This window comes from Aptenodytes patagonicus, chromosome 16, assembly GCF_965638725.1.
Source record: "Aptenodytes patagonicus chromosome 16, bAptPat1.pri.cur, whole genome shotgun sequence".
NCBI classification, from domain to species: Eukaryota; Metazoa; Chordata; class Aves; order Sphenisciformes; family Spheniscidae; genus Aptenodytes; species Aptenodytes patagonicus.
Genome location: NC_134964.1, coordinates 2,515,558 through 2,543,026, shown reverse-complemented (window position 1 = coordinate 2,543,026; position 27,469 = coordinate 2,515,558). Strand labels below are relative to the sequence as shown.

The window sequence follows — 27,469 nt, the reverse complement described above, 5'->3', positions numbered from 1 at the left end:
CATAGGTTTAACATTTTAAATATTTGAAGTGTTTAAAGTTCAAGTGGTGTAAAGGGAGGGGTATGAGTTTCTTCTCTCTTGTTTTAAATTGTCATATGTCTTTCTCAATACCCTTTTCCACTTATATTGGGAATGTGCTCATCAAAGAAGGTTGTTTGTGTGCTCTGAAACGATAAAGCTTGGACTTCCTTGGCCTCAGGTAGTTCTTGAGCTTTAAGAATGCATTTAAATTGTGAAAATGAACTCATAACTCAGTTCAGTGCAAAAGCATTCTGTGGGTAGTTATTAGTCTGTTAATTTCAGAAATTTCAAATTCTGATATTGAAGGAGTTAATATTTTATATTAGAGATCTTGGATTGTCAGTATCTTAAATGGAGAAGTATTTATGCGTTCTTGTGAGATAATGCTGCATATCCCCTGATTAAATGACTCTGGTTTCACTAGAGTTCCTATTAAAGAATACATTAGAGATTTGTTAGAGAATCAAAAGGCTTCACTTAAAGATGTTTCCTGTAAATTGTAGTCCAGTTCAGTGGGACCTTATCAGACTGTCTTGCATTTGATAATAACTGTAATGGTTGTGTTATAGAGAGCCTTTATTTAGGAGTAAACAGGATCTGAATGCTATATATCAAGTTTCTACTTTAGGAAGGTGAGATTATATTCTTCACAATTATCTTTTTTGGAAGAGGCAAACTTGACCTGTAGATAGGAGGAGAAACAATGTGCCTGTGTTGCAATATTCATGTGGCAGAAAACAAAAAGCATCCGTTGTTGGTGATGGTGTGGGCTTGCTTTATTTATCTTTAAGAAAGAACAGAACAGTTTTTGCCTCTAGACTGTGAGTAAGTCTGCAACCAAATTCTTCTGCCTTTATATTGCAATGTCATACATACATATAACTACAGGAGTATATGACTTTTTTTAACAGTATGTGTAAAAATAATTTTTCCTGGTTTTCACGAGTACTTCAGCGTAGTATCCCAAAGCAGCTATTTTCAAACTTCAGGTCTGTTTCTTAAGGTATTAAACACAAACTGTCAAACTGGAAATGAAACAAACTCAAGAGGAGCATTGGCTGGAATTACTGCCCTATTCAACCACTTTTTAAATGATCCTTTCTCTAAAGTTGTTCCTGATAATGTTCATAAACAGTATTATAAAGAGGCATAGGGAAATAACTGAGGCTTTGCTTTACTGAGAATGTTGTCTGTGAGCAAATATGCTCCAGCGTTTGCTGCCTGGGTCTTGCAGCCCGTTGCAGTCGATACCTTGCAGAAAGGAGAGGCGCAGGTGTGTCAAATGTACAGCAAAGTTAGATAGTGAGGTGTTTCGAGATCCTTTTCTTTAAGGTAGAGGTAAAGCCTGACTCTTCCTCTCCTGGCAAAACATACTATGGTGGTGTTATTAGTAAAAACATGTGGGTGAAGGGGATGGGTAAAGTGTTGCTAACGGTGGTGGTCTGCTAGAACTCTGGTGGAAGAAAAGCAAGTTCCAGCTGTTGTGGGAGGCCAGTAAAGCTTTCTGTTCAACAGCCGTGTTACTAACCATTTTTGTTGTTGTTTTAAATTAAATAATCAGAATTGAAGTATTTATTTAAAAAAAAAAAGTTTGAAATGTTTTGTAAGTGTGAAGTTTTCCGAAACCTGATGCTTGTCTGTTTTGCCAGCCTGAAGTTACCACACAGATGATCAAATATTTGCATCATCCCTGCGCTGGCACAGACGAGGGGGGAAAAACCCCAGCCCTTTGTGTAGATAACAGAGAGAGGATAGTTTTGTTAATGTCTTTATGTTCTGTTTTACTACTAATAACACTGTCTTTAAATTAGTGAGAATAAGAGGTCCTAATAATAAGTGGACTTTTCTGAAGTGTCTGTTCATAATTCTGTCTGAAATCTAATGCTACCCGAGGCTCTGTTGTGACTGGTTTAGAAAGATCCGGTATCTTTTCTACTAAATAAATATAAATGAAAAGGGAAAAAAAAAAAAAAATTGAAAGTTATCCTCTAACGGATAATTGAAGGTCCCATTAGCAGGCTACCTTCAATGATTTATAGAGTTTTAGATGACGATAATATATAGAAACTTGGAACAACAGAAATTCTAAAGCTAGTACTGAAGATAAGCTTATTCCTTTGGCTTCTTTAGTTGTTGTGGGGTTTTGTTTTATTTCCTACTTCTTGTGAGACTTCCAGGGTACCACCATGGCCTTTGGAGAAAGGTAATAATATTCTAGATGTAATCAGTGAAAGGTTTCCCATGACTTTGAATTTATGGAGTTGGGCAAGGGCAGTCTAATTCTGGTCACTCAACTGAGCCAACAGATGCTTTTATTTTTAAATGTTTTCCTAACTTGGAAGCAGAACTGAGTAAAGTGAATGTTCCGTCTGTAGGGGATGCTGAGATGGTCTTCAGCAGCTGTTGAAGACCTGTATTCACTGGGCAACAAAATCATTTTCCAAATGCTCTGCAAGCATGTGTATATGACTACAATGTCATTATCCTCTTGGAGATTAGAGGAAGGTGTCACTTGTCACTGACAAAAGAATTGCCATTTTTTAACAATGTATTAACTCCCGTGGAATTACTCATTTGCTAACAACCATTTATACTCAGTGTCTGTGAATGAAATTCACATTTTTCTTATCCTTTGTATTAGTAATAGTTGAAACTGTTTTTTGAAATTGCCGCAATCTGGAGAGAGATCATGACACTGCGTTATTTTAACAATGCTGTTAAATTTTCGTGTATCAGTTTAGAAAAAAATTGTTTACAAATCACTTAATAAATCAGTCAAGAAAACCGAGTGTCTTATATCCCAGAAATCTGGAACTGCTTACTCAAACTATAAGATTCTGGTTGGGTTTTTTGGTTGGTTGTTTTTCTCTGGTTTGAGATCGGCCAATATTTTATGGATGTCATAAAAATAGGACTGGTTTGGACTTAAACCAGGAGGGACATGGGGGAGGACCAAAGTTTGTCTAACAAGCTCTTTATATAAATCTAGCTAACAAAGCTGCTCTCAGTTCTGAACGTACAGATGTGTTCTGTATTTGTTGCGAAGCTGTTCCTGGCCTGTTGGATACCTGACTAATTGTCAGTGCATAGTTTTATAATAATCTGGAGTAAACTGGAATTTATTAGTGAAAGAGAATCACTTTTGTATGACAGTAGGCTGTGCTGGGAGAACATGCGCGGTACTGTAGCTGGAGTAGTTCATAACTTTGATTTGACTGTCTGGTTGCATATAAATGTGTGCTGTCTCTTAGAGGTTTTTATACACAGATTTAAATTGTGTAGTTTCACAGAAACAACTCAAGTGTTTGGTTTTTTTAGAATAGTTAAATGCAACATTTGCATTGGCAAGTTCTTCCAAAACTTTCTCAAGTTTCATCATATTTCGTTTGGCTTGCATAGACTGTGTTTGGTGTGATTGTTTGTTTATTAGGTAATGTTTGAAAATTCTTAGAGAAAAAGGTGGAATGTCTATGGTAAGCCTCTTGAAATTTTTCCTTTTCGGAGTTAACCATTAGAGTCTCCTTTCATCCCTGTGTAGCTTGGATCTTGGTTACAGACAGAAGATAGCATTAGCCTCAAAGAAAAATCGAGCCATCTAACGCTCCAAACACAAATACTGCTTGCTATAGGAATTGAAAAGTCAATGTTCAAGTTGGTTTAATCCGAGGTGTTATAGAACTGGAATATTGCTGTATTTTCAAGAACTTCTTAAAAGAAGAGTAACCCTTGGCAGCTATAATGAAGTCTGTATTTCAGGAGCGATTTGAGTCCATATTATATAATTTAAATAGGAAATAGTTCATTCTTCATCCGACCAAGCTGTCGGAAAAGAGGGGGGTCTGACTTCTGTATGCAAAGTCTTGATTAAAGTTAACCATCCACTGTGACGGGCAGTCACAGGAATTTATTTAACGTATGTTTCTGTTAAGAGAACTTATCTGGGAGAACTTGCAATTTAAATAACAGTTGCTTTCAACATGTCTGTACTTATAATTTTTTAACACTACTAGGTTGGAGGTATTCCTTCATGACACTCCAAAGAGATTGTTTCTTAACTTTCCTAAAAATACCTCTTAATTATTCAACAGGTTCATGAACCACCCAGCTCCAGCAAACAGCCGCTACAAACCCACTTGCTATGAACATGCTGCTAACTGTTACACACATGCAGTAAGTAGTACATTTCCTTTTTTTTTTTTTTTTTTAAAACCAGATGTTTTGGTAAATTTTTGTGGGTTTGGATGGCTAAATGCTTACCTTTGCCCAAGTGTATTCATATTTACAACCTCTCTGGTTTTGTTATATAAGCTTCAGCTATAACAGTCCAGAAAATGTAATGTTAATTAGATGGCTGGTAATCACTAGTCCTTGTTCGGAATCTCTAGGACCTCCACGTGCTTCATAAGATTCCTTCTCACCAAAGTAAGTTACATGTCTTTAGAGGTTTTTCCTCTGTCCCAGTGGAAGGATGACTATGGTAAAGTGAATATAGGTTTATACTAGTTAGTATTGCAAGGCAGATTTCCCAGTACTGTGCTCATACGGTATTGTGCAAATTGTGTACTGGAAGTATACGAAAGATTTATTCACGTTAGAAGTGGAAGGCTTCATAAGACTGTGGGTATTAGCCAGAAGAGCTAGAACGGCTTAGTTCTGATACTTCCTATCTATGAATTGATTCTTCAAGAAACCTCCTATTTTGAAAGAGGCACTAATAATGCTGACAGCCCTACTAAAAATCCTAGTCTGTCCTTATTTTCATGATGTATAGACCCATACTAGATTTGAATATACGATATACACAAAATAATGAAAACAGTCCTTTTTTTTTTTTCTTTTTTTTTTTAATTGGGAAGTTTAATTTGCTGTCTGGCACTTTGAAAAGGACTTAAAAATGTGTGTGTTTGTTTTTTAAGATAGCATTTGCCCTTTTATAAAAACAGCTTGTGCTTCTCCTCAATCCCTTGTTTAACTCCAAACATCTGAAGTATGTTTGACTTTGTCCTCAGTCTCTTGTCTGAGCGAGCTATAGATATGGATGCTCAAAGTAGTGCATGGGACTCTTCCGTTCTAGAAAGAGCTCTGTTCTTCAAGATCCTTCGTGTGTGTTTTACAGATAACCGGCACGCAGCTCTGTGTTGCTGGTAAAAACAATCACCTTGGTTTACGTATAGAAAAGCTAACTGAAGCTTACATGTTTTTAAGCCAAGGGTCTCATGTACAGCGTTATGTAAATATATGCTTATTTGTCTAGAGAATGAAGCAACATTCTGTTAGTTAGCACAAATATGTAGTTTATCTCATAATCCTTGTACAACTCTTGTTTACTCTGGCCAAGAAGTTAGATTTCAAAATATCTGGCAGAAGTTGCTGTACTCCTTAGCAATTCTAGCCTTCATCTGGTTGAAAAACAGGCATGTCTTATTCCTGCCTGTTAGCAGTAGGTTACAGCCGAGATGTCACATCAGTATTTTCTGGTACGTTACAGTTTCTGGTGAAGCTGTCTAATTACTTTCTGAACAGCCAATCTACGTGCTGAAACCTACCATGAACTGTTAGCAGCTTGGGGATATGCAACGTTAACATACTCTTCGGAAGAAAATAAAGTGTAGTGCAAAAGAGGGGTTGTTACTCCTTAAATAAAATTGTATGCAATAAATAACTTTTAATCAAAATTTAAAGCCTTGAAATAGGAATCTAATCTGGGGAAGCACAGTGGATTATACAGAAAAAGCTGGGGGGGATGCTTGCTTCTCCTCTGTGTTACAGACTGTTTTACCAAATGTTAGAAGGTCAAGTGGTTGAGTCTTTGCTGCTAGATTACAGGCTGAGTTTTCAATTAGACAGTGATGTAATTTCTACAAAACAGAGTTTAGCAATGGTTCTCCGTATATTTTTTCAAAGCTTTCATAATTCAGGAAGTAGTCAACTTATATTTTACGAGCGTGGCTGCACTACTCAGTAGGTATCCCGTCTGGTTTTTTGACTTAAAAATACACAGTAGTCAGTTTAGGCAGTTGCTTCAGAAAAACCCCAGAACAATTAATAAATGGGGATACAGAATCCCATGCATAGCTTCTTGTTACAATACTTAAAAGCTAACTTTGTGTAGCATAGTAAGGTATCTTCAAATTTCTAACTAGTAAGGCCATTTAAAATGTCTTGATTTCTTTTTTTTTAAGATTTAAATGAAGCACTGACTTCTCTTTAGACACTGAGAGACAGGAAGGGCAGCTAAGCAGTTGAATACAGAGACAGAAAAGACTGCGCTCTGTGTTTAGAAGAACAGGAAGGAAACAGTGTATGAGAGAGGCAGGAGTCGTAAGAATTTGAGTTGTAAGGTAAGCTAAATCTAAGGGTGGGATGGCTCTTTCATCGTGAAACTTTCTAGTTTACTAAGGTTTATCAGACAAAAGATATGCCCTGTTGTATTAAAACCTCAGAATTTAGGCATGGCTTGCTTTATACTGCTCTAAAAGTTTCTTCCAACTGCCTTAAAAGGAGGAACTATTCTTAAAATAAGTTACAGTCTCTTTATTCCAGTCTTGGGTTGTGCAGTGCATGGAAAAAAGAAGAAAGAAGTATAAATATTTCAAAAATGAGGCTTGGAGCATTTACCAGGCCATTTGAGCATGGAAGAAGGTGTCATGAACATTTCAGAAGGGCTCTTACGATGAAAATGTTTCCGTTCTACCCAACTGATACTAGCAGTTTCTCTGCTCTCTGTGTATTGCGCAACCCAAGTTGCCAGCAGGCTTCCCGCTCCACGGTGCTTGTCTCCTTATTTGAGGAGAGAAAACTTTCGGGTAGGGAGACGCTGTACCTGGCTTCAGGGCTACACCCCTGGAGCAGGCCGCCTGAGAGGACACAGTCCTTCATGGTTCCCTTGAAGTGCCACAGGTGAATTTGGCTGCTTTGTTGATCTTCCCATTGCCTCCCTTTCCAAAGAGGAGGTGTAGGGACCATCTTTGTGCTGTTAGTGTTTCCCTCTAAACGAAAGGCAGATGAGGTCGCAACAATAACACCGTGGCTTGTGCATCCAAGGTCACTGGTGCTGACTACGTGACGTGCAGAGCCTCGTGTGGAAAGAAAATAACTTAATTTGGTGTGAATGTTATATACAAAAGCAAAGTTTTAAACAGGTTTTTAAACCTCTCTATGGGAGAGACTGTCTACAGAAATACGGAAAGAATACAGATAAAATACTGACCGACGTACCAGTATTGTAGGCAACCCCAAATAGATGGAAGGTACCAGATACTTTGCTCTAAGTTAGTAACCAGAGAGTTTAATTTCCCTGAAGTATGCCTGATCAGGTTTACAACTTACTGTTTCAGCATTTTCCTTTGTGTCTTCAGCCTTTTTGCAGTGGCTGCTATTTGTGACAGTAGGGGCTGTGGTAGTTGGTTTCCCAAAATACATCACGTGGGGATTGTACCCAAGTCTCCTCTTAAAGATTCCCGCCTATAGCTGTAAATAAATAAATACATTTTAGTCCTTTGTCTGTCGTCTTATTGGAAAGGGGTTTGTAACTTCATGCTCTCAATTTGTTCTGTCATTTCTCTAGAAAACTTCGTGAAACTGTTGCCTACTCTCTTGTTCTGTAAATCTCTCTACCAGCCCCATTTCTGATTTAGCAAGTATTAATGAAGGTGCTAAAATTAGTAAATTGGAGCATCACAGTTCAGGTTTTGTTCATAGTACATTAAATCAGTGGGTTTGACGATACTCATTTGGAAGAGTTGCACTTCATGATGAAATAAGCAAAGCTTTGTGTGACTTGTAGCTAGTTTTATTACTAGGAATGTTGGCAACTTAGAAATGCTGTGTCATTGCTGTAAAATGACACAGCGCAATCACAGTCATTCTATTAGTTCTGATTCTTTGACTACTTTTTTGGTAAATACCCCTTCTTTTAAAGGACTGATTGATTGCTTCTCCATTCTGAAGATTAAAATGCAGTTCTTGCACTAGAGATTTTTTTTTCAAATGAACATGGGAAAATCCATCTTGTTTTGTTGACTGGAGTGCTAGATTTCTTTTTTAAGATGGATGTTAGATATAATGAAGTCCATTGTATCATACGTTATCTGGTACGGCATTAGTATCTAAAGAACTTTTATCCAGTTGGCTGGAACAGCAGGGTATCACTTCTGGATTTTGTCTTTAATCTAGCTATTTTTGGTCAGAAAAAGAGTAATAAAACATCTCTTGTTTAGTCTAACTGTTCCCATGATGCATATCAGGCACAGAGGGAAAGTGTTTCCAAATAGAATACTTAGAAAAAAAAACAATAAATCCTTCTCATGTTAGTATAGTGCTGTTCCCTGTGAGAAGTAGAATCGTTCTTCAGAGCCAGGACAAGGCAGAAAAGAGATTAATTCAGCTCTTCATCCATGTACTCATTTGTAGCTGTATTCTTCATTCTGAAGGTGCAAAGAAAGAGGTGATAAGAGAATTGCTTATTTGTTTTAACCCTGTAACTTTATATACAATAATTACTGGAAAAAGTGATTGGCAGCAAACTCTGTGTTGGCCCATTTGAGCATGACACATCATAGCTTAACTTGTGAAGTATTTATTTTAGTAGACTAGTGAAAAGCTGGGGTATCTGTGCAAGAAAGGCAAGCTGTTCTGTGTAATGTCTAAATCTAGTTTCCAGAGAGGTCTTCCTTACTATAAAATGGTCTCAATCAGAGCTCCAGGCAGAATCTCGGACCAGCTCAAACCCAGGCTTTTTGTAAGGAATTAGTAGGGATTTGCTATTTTACCTAGTTACTTGTGTTCATGGCACTTGTGGGTACGTAATCTCTCTGAAACCTTTTAGTTCTCTGTCAAGTATAGTCAAAACTGAAATTTGCATCAGAAATTGGGGAGGAAGATGATGAACGTGGATACAGCATGACTGCACAGCTTAAAGAAACACAGCTAAAAAAATTATTTCTGGAGCTTGGCATCTTCCTGTCTCCTGCAAAAACTAAATGAAACAACTGCCACATCTAATCAGTTCCTTGCTGTCTCGAGGGCTTCAGCCACACTTTAAACTGTATGCCATATGTGGAAAACAGGAGGGCCTAATCTCCTGAGGAGTGAAACACTTTAACCTTTCTTGAATTTGGGGGATATCCAGGATATGTATATGGAAATTTATGGTTTGTGATAAACAAGAGGCCAGACTGACAGACTATTTTTGGCCCTAAAGTGCATGAGGTCAACTTCCATAGTCTCGTTACAAAAGTCGGAAAGTGTTTTCACCTCTGGTCCAAATGCTGTGGATATAGGAATGCCATACTTCTCATTTCCATGGCTCTACAGCTTTTGGCATAAATGTACTAAGTTTTGCAAGAAGGAAGAAAATACAATGGTAATGAAGCTACAGTTGATGTACTTCAAAAGCCAGAAGTAAAAGCCACATTTTTTTGTTTTTTGTTTCTTTTTTTTTTTTTTTTTTTAACTCTCTGGATTAATCAACTACTTTCCAGATTCAGTGGGTATATTCTGCATCTTCTGCACTGTAGCTGTGGTCAGAGCCTCAATTTCTTCTAGTCTGTACGCAGATAAAGGACAAAGACAGTGCAGGCTGGACCAGAACTTTGCACTCTAAGCTATCAAACCTGTAATGCAAAGCAGAGTTGCCAGATTTGTTTAAACATTACTTGTTCCTAGCTTTATTGTTTAGCATGTGAGACTTGGGTTAAACTACAAAGTATTTAACTTATGAAGCTTGCTTACAATTCAAGTGAACAAATTAACATCTTAAGACACACCTAGGGTCTGGAAGGGAACTTGTGCGGCCTTTTTAACTTAGAAGGCTGACAAAGATACGCCTTCCTAGTGGAAGGAGGCTGGTAGAAATGTCTCAGCCAGCAGGTTCTTTTCTTTAAATACTTGTTGGACATGCTTTTTTGGCCCCCCCCCCTGTTTTTTTCTGAATGAGACAAAGGTACATGATGTAATTTATTCTGGAAAGGAGTGTAGTTTTAAATGTATATGAAGCCCACTTCTTAGATACCTCATGTGAGCATGCTAATTCCATCATGATGTTCCAACAGTGGTTGTTTTGGAAGACCTGAATTAAAGCTGCTTGAGAGGGAGGTGGTAAGGAAGACAGACTTGGATACGCTGCATTAAAAGAACATCAGCTTTATGCGTTAAGAATCTACTCATAAAAGAAGCTTGCAGCTAATTTATTTACGATATCTAAAATCCAAGTTCTGCAAAGCCTTTGCTTAATTCTCGTCTTCTACTTAACTGCATACTTCTGCAGTTATGCTTTATTCTGCAAAATGCTTTACTTTTTCATTTGGGATTTAAGTTTATTTTGTTTTGTTTGTTTATTTGGGATTTAAGTTTTATTTTTATCTTTCCTGTGCTCTGCCTCTATGCACAAGAGGTGGTTTGGATCCAAGCCTAGGGTAAGATCAAAACTTTTTTAAAACACAAAGCAGAATGTGAAAATAAAAACACTACTAAGACTTAGCAAATTCTTTTGTTTGGCTGATTGTGTGTCATGGCTAGAGGAGCTAGTAACCTAGCCTAATACCACGTGAGGAGAAATTTAGCCCAAACGGATATAACCTAAATGTCTGAGACATTGTCGAAGTTTTGACGGTTGCGTGTCAACATACACCTAAATGAAAAGCTTGCTCCTGTTAGGAGCATGTCGTACATATGGTCTTATATGGCATACTGCAGTGTTATCTGCCCTGCTGTTGCTGTACTGTGGGAGGTACTTCGCTGGCTGCGATTAAAGACTTAACAATGGCCTTTTGTTTTCTTAGTTCCTCATTGTTCCTGCGATTGTGGGCAGTGCCCTTCTCCACCGGCTTTCTGATGACCGATGGGAAAAGATAACAGCCTGGATGTATGGCATGGGGCTCTGTGCGCTCTTCATCGTCTCCACAGTGTTTCATATCGTTTCTTGGAAAAAGAGTCACTTAAGGTATCGCTATAAGATGTATAAGATGTTTTATTTTCATGTTCTGTGATGATTCTCTGTTGTGTTTCTCAGTTAAAAACATGATTTTACAGAAGTCTGGAGTGGTACCTTGTATTGAATCATGAAAAAACACCTTTGATTCTGTTGGAAGAAATAGCGAGCCAAGCTCATACACAAACTTTAATGTCTGCTGCTTTTTCGCAAGGAAAACACGTGTATTTCTAGGCCGTAGTGGCTCTTAATCCAGAAGTTGAATGGGAAAAACCTAATCTAAGTGCATGGTGGATATAATTCCATTGCAGACATGAGAATGCTGTCTGGGACTATGGCATGCTCAAATACTTTGACGAACACAGAGCTTGCCAAGAGAATTACAATACAATACACAGTTAACTAGCAGAAAGCCTCCTTGGGAGCAAGGCAGCAATAGCAAAACTAAGATGTGATTTTTTTACTTATGTATTTTTTAGTTGTTGTTTTTTCCCCCCATTATGACCTCTGTATAATTCTGGGCCATAAATTGGATTTAACCAGTAGTCACTAAATAGTAACGGTTTCTGGATTAGGCGGAGTTGATGTGACAACTTTCTGCCTCCTTGCCAAAGAGCAGGATGCATGATGGGGTGGAGACGGGGAGAGGAATGGAGGAGTGCTCACCTCCTACGTGTCTCGCTGATGACCTCCTGAAGTTGAAGTCAGCTGAACAGTCTTCCAAACGGTTGTAAGAGGTTATGGAGCTGATGGTATTTCCCCCAAAGTAATTCTAAAGTGTGTGAGGAGACTGAGATGATACAAAAGTCTTTCCAAAATCTGTCTTGGTGACTTGTTCTCTCTCTTACTAGGACGATGGAGCATTGCTTTCACATGTGTGACAGAATGATGATCTATGTCTTTATTGCGGCATCATATGCACCATGGTAAGAAATCTGAAGCACAGCTTCAGGATTAAAGCTTTTTCCATTGTGAACGGTTTATCTTTGCGGCTTTCTAAAATCTGTAGGAATCTTCTTAGATGCAATTGACCACATTCTGCATTGTGAAATGCAACATAATATAATCTCCTGGGATTTGCTGAACAGGAAGTAATACTAGAAAACAGCAGAAAGCAATTTATTCATGTTCCACATACCCCAGTTTATGCTTCCCTCACATCAATGCAAACACACCTTCTGCTTCTCTATGTATAGAATGTCCAAGTATCTTCTCCCCCATCGTGCCTAAGTTAGAGCTCTGAATACTTATTTATTTTTATCAAGTTCTACTACTCGTGTGTCAGTATGGTCCATTCATTCATCACTTTGGTCTCTTGAAATCTTTGTACCTCCAGGTTAAATCTACGTGAGCTTGGACCTCTGGCATCTCACATGCGTTGGTTTATCTGGCTGATGGCTGCTGGAGGAACCATTTATGTATTTCTCTACCATGAAAAGTAGGAATTATTCTTTGCATTTAACCTTAAACTGAAATTAAAAGGTGGGGGCTTTCTTGCTTTCTGAGTGTTCCTATCCAGCCTTTCACACACCGAAATACAAGCTTTGAAACAGTGGAAATATGTGATGAGAATGATGCAAATTTACATCTTGTCAGAAAATAATTGTAGTCACCTTGTCATAACATGTCTTTAGGCTATATTGCTGTCTTCTCTTAAAGGGGTGGGAGGGAAGTATCCACTTTTAAAACTTTAACTTTTGCTACAAGAAAGCAGGGGTGAGAGTGGGTAGGGTAAGAAACTGGTTGAAACGATGGCTTTCTTACACCCCTAATTTATGTAGCACTGTGTATAGATTATATTGCAGCATTATATTGTTTATATATACTGATGCATATTGACTCCTGCTACCTTCTTGTTTTTGTTTTGAGATGTGAGTCCTTGAGTTTCAGATCTGAAGTCTTGAGCCTGCTTTCATTACTTATCCTCAGGGAGCAAGACCCATCTCTTTTGTTTTGGAGATGAGCTACTGAGGTTCTTGTCAAATAAGAAAATACAAGTTGTCTCAATGTTTTATTCTCACTAGTACTTAATGCAAGTGAATGCATCTAGGCAGTATTTAGAGAAGAAGGTAGTGCCTGCAACTGTACAATGCAGAGATAAATACTAGCTTTATTCTTGTCATAAAACAATGGTTATCTATCTGCATAGAAAGCTTTTTGACTAGTTTAATGGACCCATGCTAACATAAAATTTAAAGCATTTTTTTTTTTACTGTTGAAGGAAATGTTCATCCTCTTGTACACCTCCTTAAATGACTCAAATCGTTCCTTTTTAGGTATAAGATTGTTGAACTTTTTTTCTATTTAGCGATGGGATTTTCTCCTGCTCTGGTAGTGACGTCCATGGTAAGGAATGTAACTATTAACATTACAAACACGCAAGCTTTCCTTTTATAACTAGCTTAAGTTCTAGTGCAGCTCTCTTTCTTCTGAAAAGATGTTAACTTTAGTCCACGATAATTGTAAATGTTCTCTGCAGAAGAGCCAAATATAGTCAGTTATATTGTGGGTTTATAGTTTACATTCAACAGAACAAGGTAGCATTTCAATGAATCTGGGCTGCAGGGTCTAGATAAAAAGAGCTTAGGCTCCGAACTTCACTTCTGAAAGACCCTCACTTCTGAAAGGATATTGGATGTAACAATTCAATTACTTCCATTTTAGTAAAAACGATAAAGATGTGAAGTACCTTAGCCTGTCAAGGAATGTTTCTAGATTTTACTATTTATGAACTTACTTAATGCCCGCTTACAAATTAGGAAAGAAGCTTTTTCTTTAGGAAAGTGGAATGGACTTCTGATAACGTTGTCCTTTTTCTTGGTGTATGTCAGAGCTCTCTGGAAAATCTAATCAATTGATTCTGTGGTCTGGACCAAGATGGAGGAAGTAAATTGATTCTTGCCCCTTTCAAAATTACTTAGGGGCAACAAAGCTGGAAGATTTTGTCTCTTACTGGAGGCTTCTTTTTATCAGTGAAGCAGGGAAAAATTCAAAAGTTGAGAAGTTGTTGAACTGTATCAAACTGATGCACGGTATCTGGGATACTTGATCTCTCAGCAGTTGGCCTTTTTTTTTTTTTTAAAAAAAAAAGGTTTCTTGGTGCATCTCTAAAGCATCCTACGCCATCTTGTCCACCTCAAAACTTTGACTATTTATTTATAGTTACACATTTTAAATAACTTTGAATAACCCTCTCTGCTGCTAATATAAATCTGACACCTCTACAAGGCAATGCCAGTCACAGTACTTAACTGTTCCACATGAATGCTGTGCTATACCAAAACCGTGCTGGATGCTTCATCCAACTAGTAGGAGTTGTGTTAAATTCACTCTTACGCACAGTAACGTGGTTTTCTTTTTCTCCATGTTTGTCTGCTCTGCTAAGGAGCATGAAGCAAAACATCAGACTTGTCTTAATTCTTGAGTTATGCCGCTATTACTTGTATTGAGGCATATTATGTAAATGTATTATTATATATTTCACAAAGTCTGATCTAAATATTTATATACTGGCTTTCTCACTTGCCCATCTCTCATATCCAAGATGTTCTGAGTTATGACAGCCAGCTTTTTTTTGGGGGGGGGGGACATGACACTTTGTATTTTGTGCATAAAATACCCTTTCCCTCCTCTACGCCCCACCACTAATCTTTCCTTGTTAATTGACAGAGCAACACCGATGGACTTCAGGAGGTTGCATGGGGAGGCTTGATATATTGTCTGGGTGTGGTGTTCTTCAAGAGCGATGGAGTCATTCCGTTTGCCCATGCCATCTGGCACATATTTGTGGCCACAGCAGCTGCTGTTCATTACTATGCCATTTGGAAGTACCTTTACAGAAGTCCTGCAGACATAATTCGTCACTTATGATATATATATGTAAAAAAAAAAAAAATTAATCTGCACTCGGCCTCTGTAACAGTATTATTTGACTTAAGGAATTCGAGGAAATTGGAAAATTGCACAGAAAAACTGCACTGACTTTGGTAGTTCTCTGAACACAATTACTGTGAACTGATGTTGTATGTGTCCTGCAATTGCCCATCAAATGGCAAGTGCTGTAAATAACCAAGATACTGTACTGCAGTACGACGAGTCCATTCCATGTTAGTAGAACTGGCTACCTGATGTTTACAAATAAAATTTTGTATTCTAGTTTAATTTTACAATTTTTAACTACGTGAATTTTTCTAAATTAGTGATTCAAATGGTGAAGTCAGTGCAATAGCGAAAATGTAACTCCCTTGATTTGACATAGGTTTCTATCACCTTTCCACTAGTCATTTATTAAACATGAATCACAGACAAATAATCTACTTCTACCACCCGTTATCTTGGTATAATATGACTTTTATAGAAACTTTTTGTGTTTTTTGTAAACTTGAAAAGTACATTTATTGAACTGAAAACACACAACTGTCATCTATGCAGTTACTCATGTTGCAAATCTTGCAAGAAATGGTTACATTCCACATACTGTACTGACAAGCAAACGTTGTACCTCTTCCAAAGGTTGTGTTACAGGTGTAATAACCACTTTTACGGACTAAAATCCAAATGTGATTCTGCTGAGTTTTAACATGATAGTATTCTGCTCATCTATAACACCACTTAAACAGCACCTTAATTTGGCTTTATCCGAGACGGAGATGAAGTGCTTTCAAAGAAGTGGTTAAGACGAGTTTCTCCTCGAGATTTCCCAACACTACTCGGTGCTGCCCGGCCAGGCAGCAGTTTGGGTGAAAGCTGACTTTCCAAAGGTTGGCAGTATTAAGGAAGGTGGACAGCTAATTATCCCCCTATCCAAACCAGAGAGTCAGTCATTTCCCCAGAAGATGTATACGCGTATCGGTGCTGTAAAACTAAGGCTTGGATTTTCAAAGGGATTTAAATTTTAAATTGGGAAATCCTGGTCAGAGCGGCAGGTACAGAGCAATTGCTGACCACTTTGAATTCGTGGTTATTGGTTCTTCGCAAGCACAGCCTTTCGGGGAGAAGAGCTTGAAGAACTCCGTACGGTGTCACTTGCCATTCTGGGACTTACACAGAGTAAAACTGGTCTTTAATTGTATTGCTGTCTTTCTGTGCAGGAAAACCAAATGTGGTAGCAAGCCATGATTGTAGAACACGTGCATTAAATGACCAGATATAGAAGAGTCATTGTGATACTCTTTGTCCAATAATGGTATCCTGTCCCACTATATAATGAATGTCTTATATTAAGATTGACTTTATCCTTTTTCTAATTTACTCAGTTTTTCATGTCAGTATTTAAAAACAAAACCAAAACGTGTTGCCTTTTTCAGATTTTGTTCTGGATATTGCCTGTCTGCAAACAATAAGTAGCAAGATAGGGAAGTTTTTCAAGGTACCGTTTAATATTGCACCTAGATTTGCCAGTGGGTCGCATATTTTAGAATATATACATTTGTATATGGAATTTACAAGAGGGACAAACTTTAAATTCAAGGCATTGAAGAAGAATTGCTGTGCGGTGTTTGCAGGTGATTGGAGAAACGGCACCGCTACAGCAGACTAGTTAACTGCCCCAAAAGAGAACAAAAGGAACAACCGGGCAGGTAATTCCTAGTACAACAGTCTCGCACATCTGGATGCCTCAGTTTTTTAACATTGTGTCTATTTTAATATTTTCCACTTTTTTGCGAGGTCATATATTTTGTTTAAATGCAGTACTGTTAAAACCACTAAAATACACGTAAAGGTTTTCTGTAGTCAAAAGTGAAACTATTGCTTGAATATGTTTGTTTTAATTTTAAGTTAATTTTTCATGGAATTGCTTTTTGGAGTGTTTGAAATGGTTTTTAAAAAATTTCAATTCGCCAAAAATATTTTGAATTACTGTATTCTAGTCAATATGATATTGAATGTACTAGACTAACAATAAACATTTTGTGCAATTTGGAAACCGTTGTATTCTTGCTGGTTGTTTCTTCCCCCCCCCCGCCCCCAACCCTTATGCAGGAAGGTAAGGGACTAACACCGTTGCCGCTCTTGATGCGAGAGACCCAGAGTTGAACCTAATGACCCTCAGGCTCGCTCAGTCAGCTTGTTAAATAAAAATAATAGGAAAGATTACAATCCAAATTATTCAATTTGTGGTAGGGAAAAAGGTATGTTTATGTATAAATTTTGGTCAATATCGGGAACTTGCTACTTTCCCTTTTGCTGTTCTGGATCAATTTTCTTATTATATACTGGGTTTTGGTTGGGGTTTTTGGTTTGGTTTTGTTTTGGTTTTTTTTCAATTATATAACACTAAAATACATAATTTTGCTCTTATCCCTATAGGAGCATCGTTACATTAAATTAAGACAAGCTGAACTAAAAATGCATTTCTGTCTGTAAAACAAATATGTCAATTAGCCTTCCCCCCCCCCCCCCCCCCCCGTCTAATTGCAGCTCTCCAGGCTGATTCCTTCCAGGAGTAACAACAGGGCTTTTCCCAGTAAAGTTTGCTGCAGTAGCAGAGATGCGATTTCGTTGTCTTCCTGAAGCAAGTGTTTTTAAAAGCGCTTGCTTCTGTATTTTCTATGCCTCTAGGTTTTAGAAGTTCACCAAGAACGCCGAGTTTAAATGAAGCAGTGATAACATGCGGTTTGGTTTTGCAGATTGACCTTTCCAGAGGGTGTCTAGGATGCAACAGGTACTTTGAATACTGGATACTTTCAGTCTCATCACTTCTAAGTCGTATTTTTCTAACACGATATTGTGTGCATCTAAAAAATAATTTGGTTATCTGAAGGGATTTGTTTAAGGATTTATTCTAGAGTGCACTTCTTCATATTGTATTGGTTTTTAATTCAACAGCAGCAAGGAATGCACAGAGAAAGTATTAATTTTTCCTTCTGTTAACAAAAGCAGTAATGAAAGCAGGCTTCTTTTCCGATTCTGTCTCCCCCCCCCCCCCCTTAATTTCTCGTGATTATGGCAAGAAATTGTATTACTGTCTTCCAGTTCTAGGTAAATAATGAAGTCCTCTCAAAGGAGGCTTGAGTGTCTGAACGTGGTTTTTGCAACCTTCGCTGGATCTATTGAAGGTATGGTGTAAGAATTGGGATACTTCAAAGACTCTTTGAAATAGTTGTTTACCAAAATTTTAAAGTTACCTAAATTCCAGATCTTCAGAACTGCTCGCTGTTAGCAGACAGACAAGATGGCTCCATTTAATGTGTCTTTACACAGCTTTGTTCTGATTAATTGGGTTTTGCCTGGTTTGAAGCACCAAGCCTGCGTCGGGCAGGCGGTGTTCTGGTTGTTCCGTAGACCAGCGGTTCCACGATGTTGGCAGGGCACTGGATGGAGTAACGCGCTTCTGCGGCTCGGGGTTATCGCTGTCGTAATCATAAATTGCAGTTTGGTTTCTTACATGATTTTCACAGCTGGCAACTAACTCTTACATGCCGGTATGTGAATTGCGTAAATCACACGGGTGTCAGGGCATTTTTAGAGCTGCTGCTTGATGAAATGTGTGTGTGTCGGGGGCTGGAATGAGCAAGTTAAAGAGAAGATACTGAAGTTTTTCATAGAGGCTTTTCTATTAACCTCTTGCTTAAATGTCCCTCATGCTTAGGGCCCTGCTGCTTGTTTGGAAACCTCTTTGAGTCACCTACACAATTCTTTATTTAGGTCTGGTGTATTTAGCCAGTGATTTCTCTGGAGGCTGTTGTGTTCACATCATGTGCTTGACTAGGTCTTTTCTCCGTGCTTTGCTATTTTTAAAAGAATGCGGGATGTTAGTCTCTGCTCGCTAACTGCTTCCACCATCAATAGGTGTCGTAAGATTAAAACGAAAAAAAGTTAACACAAGAATGACCGGGATGGCAAGGCGGACGCTTGCCGGCTCCGGGGTGTGGGCGTTGTCAGCCTTTGTGCCTCCCCGTAACGCTGAGCAGGTTGCTTAGCTGGTGGCAGGGACTGCTGTTCTTCAACAGCTAGAGGCTGCTCGCTGTCATTCTTCTGCTATTTGGAAGTGTTTCATTCATCATTTGTCTGAATAAATTCACTAAGCGCTGTCACAGCCTGGAAAGGGAACGTACATAAGACACCTGAAATGTTCACTAGTGGCTATTTGGAAGCATTCGGATGCTTTTAATTTGGTGTTACAGCAGTGCTGGGAGGACCGGTGCTGCCTGACTGTGGTACAAGCAGTAGCTACTAGTAGTGGTAACGCTGTGCCTGGGGCTGCTCAGTGTCGGGTCCATCTTGAAAATTCACCACGAAGTTTGAGGTGAAGCACCTTCAGAGTATTTGTGCCACGTACAATCGGAACTAACGTAGTAGTTCAGTCTTAAAGGTCCAACCTCTAGGGAAAGTACTGGTTTCTTTAAAAAAGAGGTTTCAAATTCCTGTTTGGGTAGTATTATGTAGCGGGCTGACGTTTTGTTACTGAGCTGGGTGTCTGCTAGCTTGTTTTCACTCCAGGCATCTTCCTTCTGTTGGTGGTGAGCCCACCTGCGGGCAGTAAGGGTGGCAGTGCTTGTTCCCTTCGTAGAACCAGGGCGCTTGTTAGCAAGGATAAGCTGGGGAACCAAAATCCTCTTGCAAAAGGCTAGTAGTGAAGCCAGCACCAGTTTTGTAACAGAAGTTACATCATTGACTCTAATGAGGCTAGTGTGCTCTCCGAAGGATATATTCAGATGTCTTTGTTGCTTAGCAGCATGAGCCCTGCCGGCGGTGGATTTGTGCGCTCAAATCCTTTAGGTGCCTTTGAAAATCTCCCTTAAATTTTCACATAGGTGAAAAGCCGTTAGTAGAGACCTACCGACTTAGCGGGTTTAGCTCCAGCAGACGTCGTCTTGCTTTCTGGTGTGTCGTGTTTGCTTCCAGGAGTGATGCAGAGGTTTGGTGTGCAGGCGGTGACCAGCCGCAGCATGCGGCTTCCTTGACATGGTCAGCCAGCGACCGAGCCTCGTCTCCGACAGGACGTTCAGACCAGACCGCAGGGCGTTTGGATGGAGAGCTGTAGTTATTAGGATGTTGAAACACTGAAACCCAACCCACGACACCTACTGAACTTGGGGAACCCGTGGTACGTTGGTCTTCAAACAGCAATGATTTAGTAGTGTCATAAATGCTAAAGGACTGAACGTCATTGCTGTGGGAACTCAACCATCTTCTCAAATTAAAAACCATGCACTTGGGAAGCTAAGGATTAGTTTAGGAAGGGAATATGGATTTTATTTTTTTTTAAATACATGTCTTCATATATGAACATGTTTGACTGAATGAAAATGGCTTTTGTCTTGAAGCTGATGGTGGTGCTGAGCAGCTTAATCAGCCTTCTGCTAAATCACTGAAAATAAAAGCTTGAAGGGACTCAGATATTTTTAGCCCATCCTCTGCCTGCAGGCAGGACGAACTCTGCCTGTCATTCCTGACGTGCTTGTCCAACCTGTTCTAAAAAGCCTCTAACAATGGGGATTTCACAATCCTCCCAGGCAGTTTATTTCAGTGTTTCACCCTCTGCCCTCTTAGACTTCTTCTCTGCTGTCCAAGCAGTATTTTCTTTGCTGTAACTTAAGCCCGTTACTCCTTGTCCTGTCTGCAGTGGGCTCAGAGGCAGAGTCTCAGCTGGAGACTGTCACTTCTTCCCTTGCTTTTTTCTCCCCTAGATTTAAACCCAATCCCTTCAATCTTTCTTCACGGCCACCTCGTTTAACAGAGTCAGGGGGTGTTCCAGAATGACTGCAGACAGTTTTCCCGGCTGATAATGTGACATAGGGACATGAGAAATCAGTGACAGTGCAAAATGAGGGGGGGGGGGAAGCAGGAGCCGTAATCCCGTGTTTCAGGAGAGAGCGACAGCGAGCCTGGGGCAGCCAATCCCCCAGAAACCAGCGGGGAGCCGAGAGGGGAACCGCTGCGGAGGAGAAATGGGCCCCTCCTGGGGCACAGCAGCACCTTGAAAGGAGGAAAGTGCCTGAGGGACTGGGAAGGAAAGGGAGAGGGAGGGACGCTGCCTGGGGAGGGGGCTGCAAGTCACCCAGTCAGCTGTCATGCAACAGGGGAGCGTGAAAGCATCGGCCCTAAGGGCGCGGCAGAGATACGACATGGCATCTGGCCGAGTGGTGCCTGTCGGGGGAAACAGGAGCTGGAACCAAACACCAGGAGCCTTCAGAGCACCCTGCCCACTGCCCAGCCGCAGCCTGGGGCCGTGCGCCGTGCAGCCGAGTGGAGGTGCGGTAGTGAGGGCGAGCCTGGAGCTGGGTGCTCAGCACCCACCGGGGAGCCGCTGGGTGCGGCGATGCTGCTGCGATAGAATCATAGAATAGAATCATAGAATCATTGAGGTTGGAAAAGACCTCTAAGATCATCGAGTCCAACCGTCAACCCAACACCACCACCCACTAAACCATGTCCCTCAGCGCCTCATCTACACGTCTTTTAAATACCTCCAGGGATGGGGACTCCACCACGTCCCTGGGCAGCCTGTTCCAATGTTTCACCACTCTTTCAGTAAAGAAATTTTTCCTCACGTCCAATCTAAACCTCCCCTGGTGCAACTTGAGGCCATTTCCTCTCATCCTATCGCTAAATGGATGGGCTGGGTAATTTCTGTAACACGCCTTGGCGAGGGACTGCGTGCCCACGGCCGGGTCCCGCTCCAGCCAAAGTGCTCCTCTCCCAGCTCTGCCATCCCACGGCATCCCGGGAGAGCTGTTTTTCCTCCTCCTCCTTCTTAGTGTTTTTGTTCTGGTTATTGGTTTGTTTTGTTGTTGTTGTGTGAATGGGGATTTTTGTTTTGTTGGTTTGTTGTGGTTTTTTTTAAAAAACTAATTCTGGTTTGCTTTTACTTCTGGGCTTGTTTTTTAGTATTTTAATGCAATCTCTCCCCCATCCCCAGTGCTGCACTTGCTTCCCACAGAGCTCCCAGCAGCATCTCCAGGACAATCCCCTGTATTCCAGCTAGGATGTGCTGGGGGTCCCACCAGACACACGCTTGCTGCCGTCCGGCAGCAAAGCACTTGCCACGCTGCAAATAACTCTTCCCACTCACAACAAGGTCAGTCCTCGGTGGCGCAAGCGGGGCTGAGCCTCCTGCCCTGGTGACTCAGAGCGGGGGAGGCGCCGGCACTCACCCTCGGCTGGCACAGGGCGACACTGGCCAGCACAGACACGTGCCCGGGTGGGCAGCGAGCGCTTTGTCCGTCATTTGTGCCGGGAGGAGCAGACCTGACCCTTCGCCACAGAAATACGCAGCGGGGTGCTGGATACGAGCAATGCCCTGGCCAGGAGCCTGGGCTGACCCACCGGGTGCTGGGTCCGACTCTTCCTCACTAAACCTTCCAATACCCAGCAGCATCCTCTGGCTCTGCGCCTGGCAAAGCTGTTTATTTGCAGCTGAGGTGGCTGCAGCCTCTGGGCCATCTCGGCAGCGCAGCCTCCGGGGCCTTTGCCTTTGCAATCCCATTTTGCAACCCTGAACACTGATTCTTCCAGCCGCATCCTGCCGGGTCAGGGCGGGGGGGGGGGGCAAATGCCAGGGGAGCGCCCGAGGGGCTGCGAAACCGGGGCAGGGCAACAGGTCCCTTCCCTGCATGGGCATCACTGCCTCTCCTGCCCACACCACCGTGGGATGTCCCACCTCGCTTCCTCCGGGGCCGCTGGGACCTCACAGCCTCGGTACGGGGCGAGCAGCTCATCTGCAACATGGGTGCAGGTTCCAGGGCTGAGACACAGCGTCGGGGCTGAGCAGGTGAACGTGTCTTTTCCTGGAGGTGATGTTTCTGGCTGAAGGCTGCAAAGGTGGAGAAGTAAAACAGTGACTCCACTGACAGGTGGAGAAGTAAAACAGGTGAGAGGAACGAGGTTGCTGGGCCAAAGTCTTTGTTAGAAGAAATTACCTCTGGCTCATTTCATCAGTCCCAGGTGAAAGCCGGCTATCGATTGCTATCTGAAAGTGGGGCTAGTTCTCATATTTTCAACTAAAATTGGGTCTACTAATATGCAGAATGATTGAGCATCATCCTTTTAGGGCCAAGTATGTTTTACACTCGGACAGACGTTGCCCCTGTTCCCCGGCCCGGGCACCGTGAGCACCCCAGGGGGTTACAGTCCCCGCTATCTCACACTGGAGTGCTCCGGGAGAGCCCTGCTGCGGTCAGGGTGTGTGTGGCAGAGCTGTGGCGCTGATGGGGTGATGCTGCGTTTGTCCCCTCACCCCTGGTGACATTTTGGTCTTGCAGCCACTCACCACAGGGCCGGGTGAGTCCCCAGCCGCGTGGCTTCGGGTTCTTTTACCCTGCCGCAGCGTCACGGAGGGAGAAACACACAAGGGAGGATATAGGATTAAGGAGGAAAAAACTGGTGGTGGTTTTGAGCCGAGGCCAGAGCCTGGGAGCCGCGCACGGCTCTTGCGTGACCCCTTGTGTCGGCGCTGGCCGGATCAAGGCGCTCTGTAGCTGTCAAAGAAATGTGGCTCTGCATTCGCACCCACGGATAGCTCCCATTTCTCTCACGCACATTTACATTTAAGGGATGATTACATGTAAAAATGAAATGCAAATGTGTAGTAGAAACACACCGGTCATACTCGGGCATGATTATTACTTTCAGGTCTCACTTTAAGGCTCTTTTATTTACTGGCCTGACTTGCTGTGGACAACACGGCTGCCAGGCATGCTGCAGGTACGGCTGCCTGTTTATTTCTTTCCTGAATAATTTTTTTTAAGCAGCTGGATAAGCATAATAGAGGTCTAAAGAGTCTCAAAGCTTCTTAAATGTTGTCAGGTTTCATGAAAACTGGGGCTTGATTAAAAAAAAAAAAAAGAGAACTGGGACCCTTGGGTGCCCCAGTCCTGGAAGAGCTGCCGGCTGCGCCCATCGGCAGACCAGGGCCCCCACCAGCGCAGGGCTGTGCCCGGCAAAGGGGACGCCTCGGGGATGGGCTGGTTTATGGTGGGCAGAGGTGGGCAGTCACCGCCCCTGCGTGTGGGTCCCTGCGTTCAGGACTTCTGGAGGCACCAGAAGTGGTGCGAAGCCTTGGCTGCGTTGGAGCCTGGGTCTCCAAAGCCAGCGTGGCGTCCCTGCCAGCGAGCAGTGCTTGCAACACTATAAATAAATGACACCCTGGTGTCAATGCCACTAATCCAAAACATGTTCTTTGCATCTTGTAAAGATGTGTTTGTTTTCTGTCGCCTGGGTTTGGGGAGAAGGATGAGCAGGAGGATCTGGTCTTGGGCATTGTGCCCAGGCCCATGTGGCTTTTGTTGGGCTGTGCCCAAACAGCTCTGTGCTGGAAGAGGAGCTCCACCAAACTGAGCTTAAACCAAGTGGCCGAAAGCAGCCGTCCGTCCCCAGCTCAGTCCAGAACCGAGGATAAAATCTGGCTGTGACGGGAGCTGCCTCTCCTCGCTCTGCTTCTCATTAGGAAGAGCAGGACCCGTTACCCTGTGCTGAGGTTTACAGCCCCGCAGTGCCTTGCCTGAGCCATTTCACGTGGGCTGTTTCTGGAGGTAATTTTATAAACGTGATGCCGTCTTTTATGTCTTTATCCTGCCTGGCGGGGGCGGGGGATTTTCAGTCCCTGAGGCGTGGGACAGCTGGGTGGTGGGAGCGGAGGGGCCATGGTCCGGGGGTTCTCCGTCAGCGACTCCTCGCGGGCGGGCAGCCCGGCCCCACAGGCCTCCAGAGGGCACCAGGCACCGGCGGATTAAAAACTCAATTAAAAGCTGCCTTGGTTGAGCTGGTTCTGGGTCATGGTCAGCACAGGAGGCTGCACCTCACTGGGCACCGGCGTACCCCGACTCCGGTGTGGTCGCGGTGTTTGGGGAGAATGTGGCTCCGTGGGGGTTGGGGTTTGCAGCCATGCAGTGACTTTTGAGGGGCCTGAGCCCTGGTTTGGGTGCTGCTGAGCAAAGGGGCGATGGTGGCCCCTCGGGTGGGTACGCGGGGCCGGCCAGTATCTGTCACTGGTGGGAGTTACTGTCAACTTTGTTTTAACGGTGTGGGGAGAGGGGTTGTGCCCGTTTAACGTTCTTTGTTTAATGTTGGTGGTGAAGTGACCCAACCTGCCCCTAGTCTGTGGAATGGGGGACATGGGATGGGGACGTGGGATGGCTTCAGCCCAAGCGTGCACCGTGGTGGAGCCAGTGTGGCCACGTGCCCTGAGCTGGCTGGAGCTCCTTGCACAAAGGCTAAAATCCTGGCGGGGGGTGGAAATAAGCTAAAGCTGTGATGCTGCAGTGGAAAAGAGCCTGTTCCCCTGCAGCCAGTGGTGCACAAGCAGAGCTGCCCACGCAAGGGGAGAGACACACACACACACACACACACACACCCCCCCCCCGCCCTTGGTCTTTCTCCTCGTGGTGATGCTCAGTGTGTGTGGGTCTCTCTCGTCTCATCATGCCCGGACAGCCGGGCTGATGACGGGCGAGCCCCACGCGGGTTTCACAGGCATCGATACCCTCGGCTTATTTTGGGAAGCGGATGGCCCGTGCCGGGCGAGAGTCCCTCTAACGACAGGGCTCAAACCTGGCAGCAGCCTGTCGCCATGAACTGACGTGTGCTTTGGAAGGCACCGCAGCCAGCGGCGGCGGCCTACGGGCCACGCACACACAGAGACACGCACGCATACGCATACCCCCACCTCGTGTCCTGCAGCAGGTTTGCTTTAAAAACAGACACACATATCTATATATATATATATATGTACGTGTGTGTGTGTGTGTGTGTGTGTATACATAAAACTATATTTATAGATAGGTATAAATATGTATTTCTAAATATATACCTATATACATAGTTTTACATATATACACATAAAACTTTTCAGTATATTTATCACCGTAATCTACATTATATAGCTAAAATAGATTCTTTTCTATACTTATGTATTATATTAAAATGCTACGTTAATGTATTACAATGCTATATTATAATAATTCTTACATTTTTTATGTACGTCTGTGCTAATGAACAGCTACTTGTATGTGAAAATCTTGTCATATATATTACTGTATATAAAAAAACCCCAAACATCTCCAAAAGCATCTATTATGTTATGTACATTATATAAAATACACTAATAAAAAGCTGCTCAACGTGCACCTCGTCTAAGCCCCCCCCCCCACGCGCACCGTGTGGTTACGGGCATCTCGCCTCACCGCGGGACTCGGGACCCAACAGCGTTTGGTTCCGGGGGGCTCAGGCGCGGCGGGGGTGGCACTGATGAAGGGGCACGGCCCCAGGAAAATCTTAGTGAATTATTTTCCTGTAAGCATGCCTTTATGTACCGCTAAAATCTATTTTACATATAAAATATAAAATGACTTTATTAAAAATATGCTAAATATGTTTTCTGAAAACATAACTAAAACTACTGCATTTACAGCTGCTGGTGCCGTTAACAGACACAGACGCTGTGTGCACGTGCATTACAACAACTACACGTTGTGCAGAACATATAATGTATTGTCTTTATAGCAATAAAATATATAATTATAGATACATAACTATAAACCTAGATTATTAAATGCTGCTAAATATGCTGAATGAAAATAGACCTGAGTTTGTATCTGTATAAACAACTGTATATAGACATATAAATGCACAGAGCTACAGGGACACCCACTAGCGCACATACGAAAGCGAGAGTGCGTGCGCGTAGTATGACAAATCTATTTTGTGCATAATATATAGCACAGGTCATAAAAACAGACCTTTAGAGCAATAAAATCTATTATTCTTATATATATTACAAAGGTATATTAGTGAGTAAATAGTGATAAATATACTATATGAAAGCTAATTATTACATTTGTATCCGTATATGGACATACAGAGAGAGCGACTGCGCGATACAGGCGTGCACGCATGCGCGCACACACATGCACTCTGTGCATACTATATTACATATATCTTAAAAGCAGACCTTTTATCAATAAAATGTGTGTGTATAAAAAAAGGTATAAAATCATCTTAAGTAATGCCGTTAAATATGCTACATGAAAGTATAATTAATTATTAAACTTATTTCTAAAGCCAGCTCTGGGGCTATACAGGTACAAATGTACATGGGCGGGGGGGGGGGGGGGCGCGCACGCGCGTGCGTGTGTTAGAATGATGATACTTTGTGTCTCATATAACGTATATTGAAAAAACCAGACCTTTTTATTAATAAAATATTTAAATATTTACAAATAAATATAAAAGTACAAACCCAGCTTCTAAAAATAAAATCTGCTAAATATGCTACATGAAAATATAATTTTAAAACTTTTATCTACTACACTTTTTTAATATATGTGTGTAAAAATATATAATTTTAAAAAAAATATATAGCTTTCATGAGTGTACATGATGGGCTGGGGGGGAGAGAGATTCTGTGTTATTAAAACATATATTTTGTGCATAATATATACTATATATTTAAAGCCAGACTGAGGCGGGGGGGGGTGGGACGGACAGCGACGACGGACAGATGTGTGTCTCTGTGTGTACTCTGATGCCTACACTTTGGGCACCGTATATTAAACACAGACCTTTATAGCAATAAAA

At 41.9% G+C, this 27,469-nt stretch overlaps 1 protein-coding gene across 5 annotated transcripts in view; it reads left to right on the top strand.

Annotated features, from left to right (window-relative positions):
- MMD (monocyte to macrophage differentiation associated) overlaps positions 1–16,111 on the top strand; it is a 46,174-nt gene extending 30,063 nt beyond the window's left edge. For 4 of the 5 annotated variants that reach the window (XM_076353663.1, XM_076353665.1, XM_076353667.1 and 1 more), the window contains exons 2-7: positions 4,110–4,191; positions 10,803–10,963; positions 11,803–11,877; positions 12,288–12,389; positions 13,228–13,297; positions 14,621–16,111. In XM_076353663.1, coding sequence (XP_076209778.1) covers positions 4,110–4,191; positions 10,803–10,963; positions 11,803–11,877; positions 12,288–12,389; positions 13,228–13,297; positions 14,621–14,821 — 691 coding nt within the window. In that variant the 3' untranslated portion in view covers positions 14,822–16,111. The remainder of the gene's footprint in view (positions 1–4,109; positions 4,192–10,802; positions 10,964–11,802; positions 11,878–12,287; positions 12,390–13,227; positions 13,298–14,620) is intronic. The other variant, XM_076353664.1, reaches the window with a different exon arrangement.
- Positions 16,112–27,469: the final 11,358 nt, after the last annotated feature.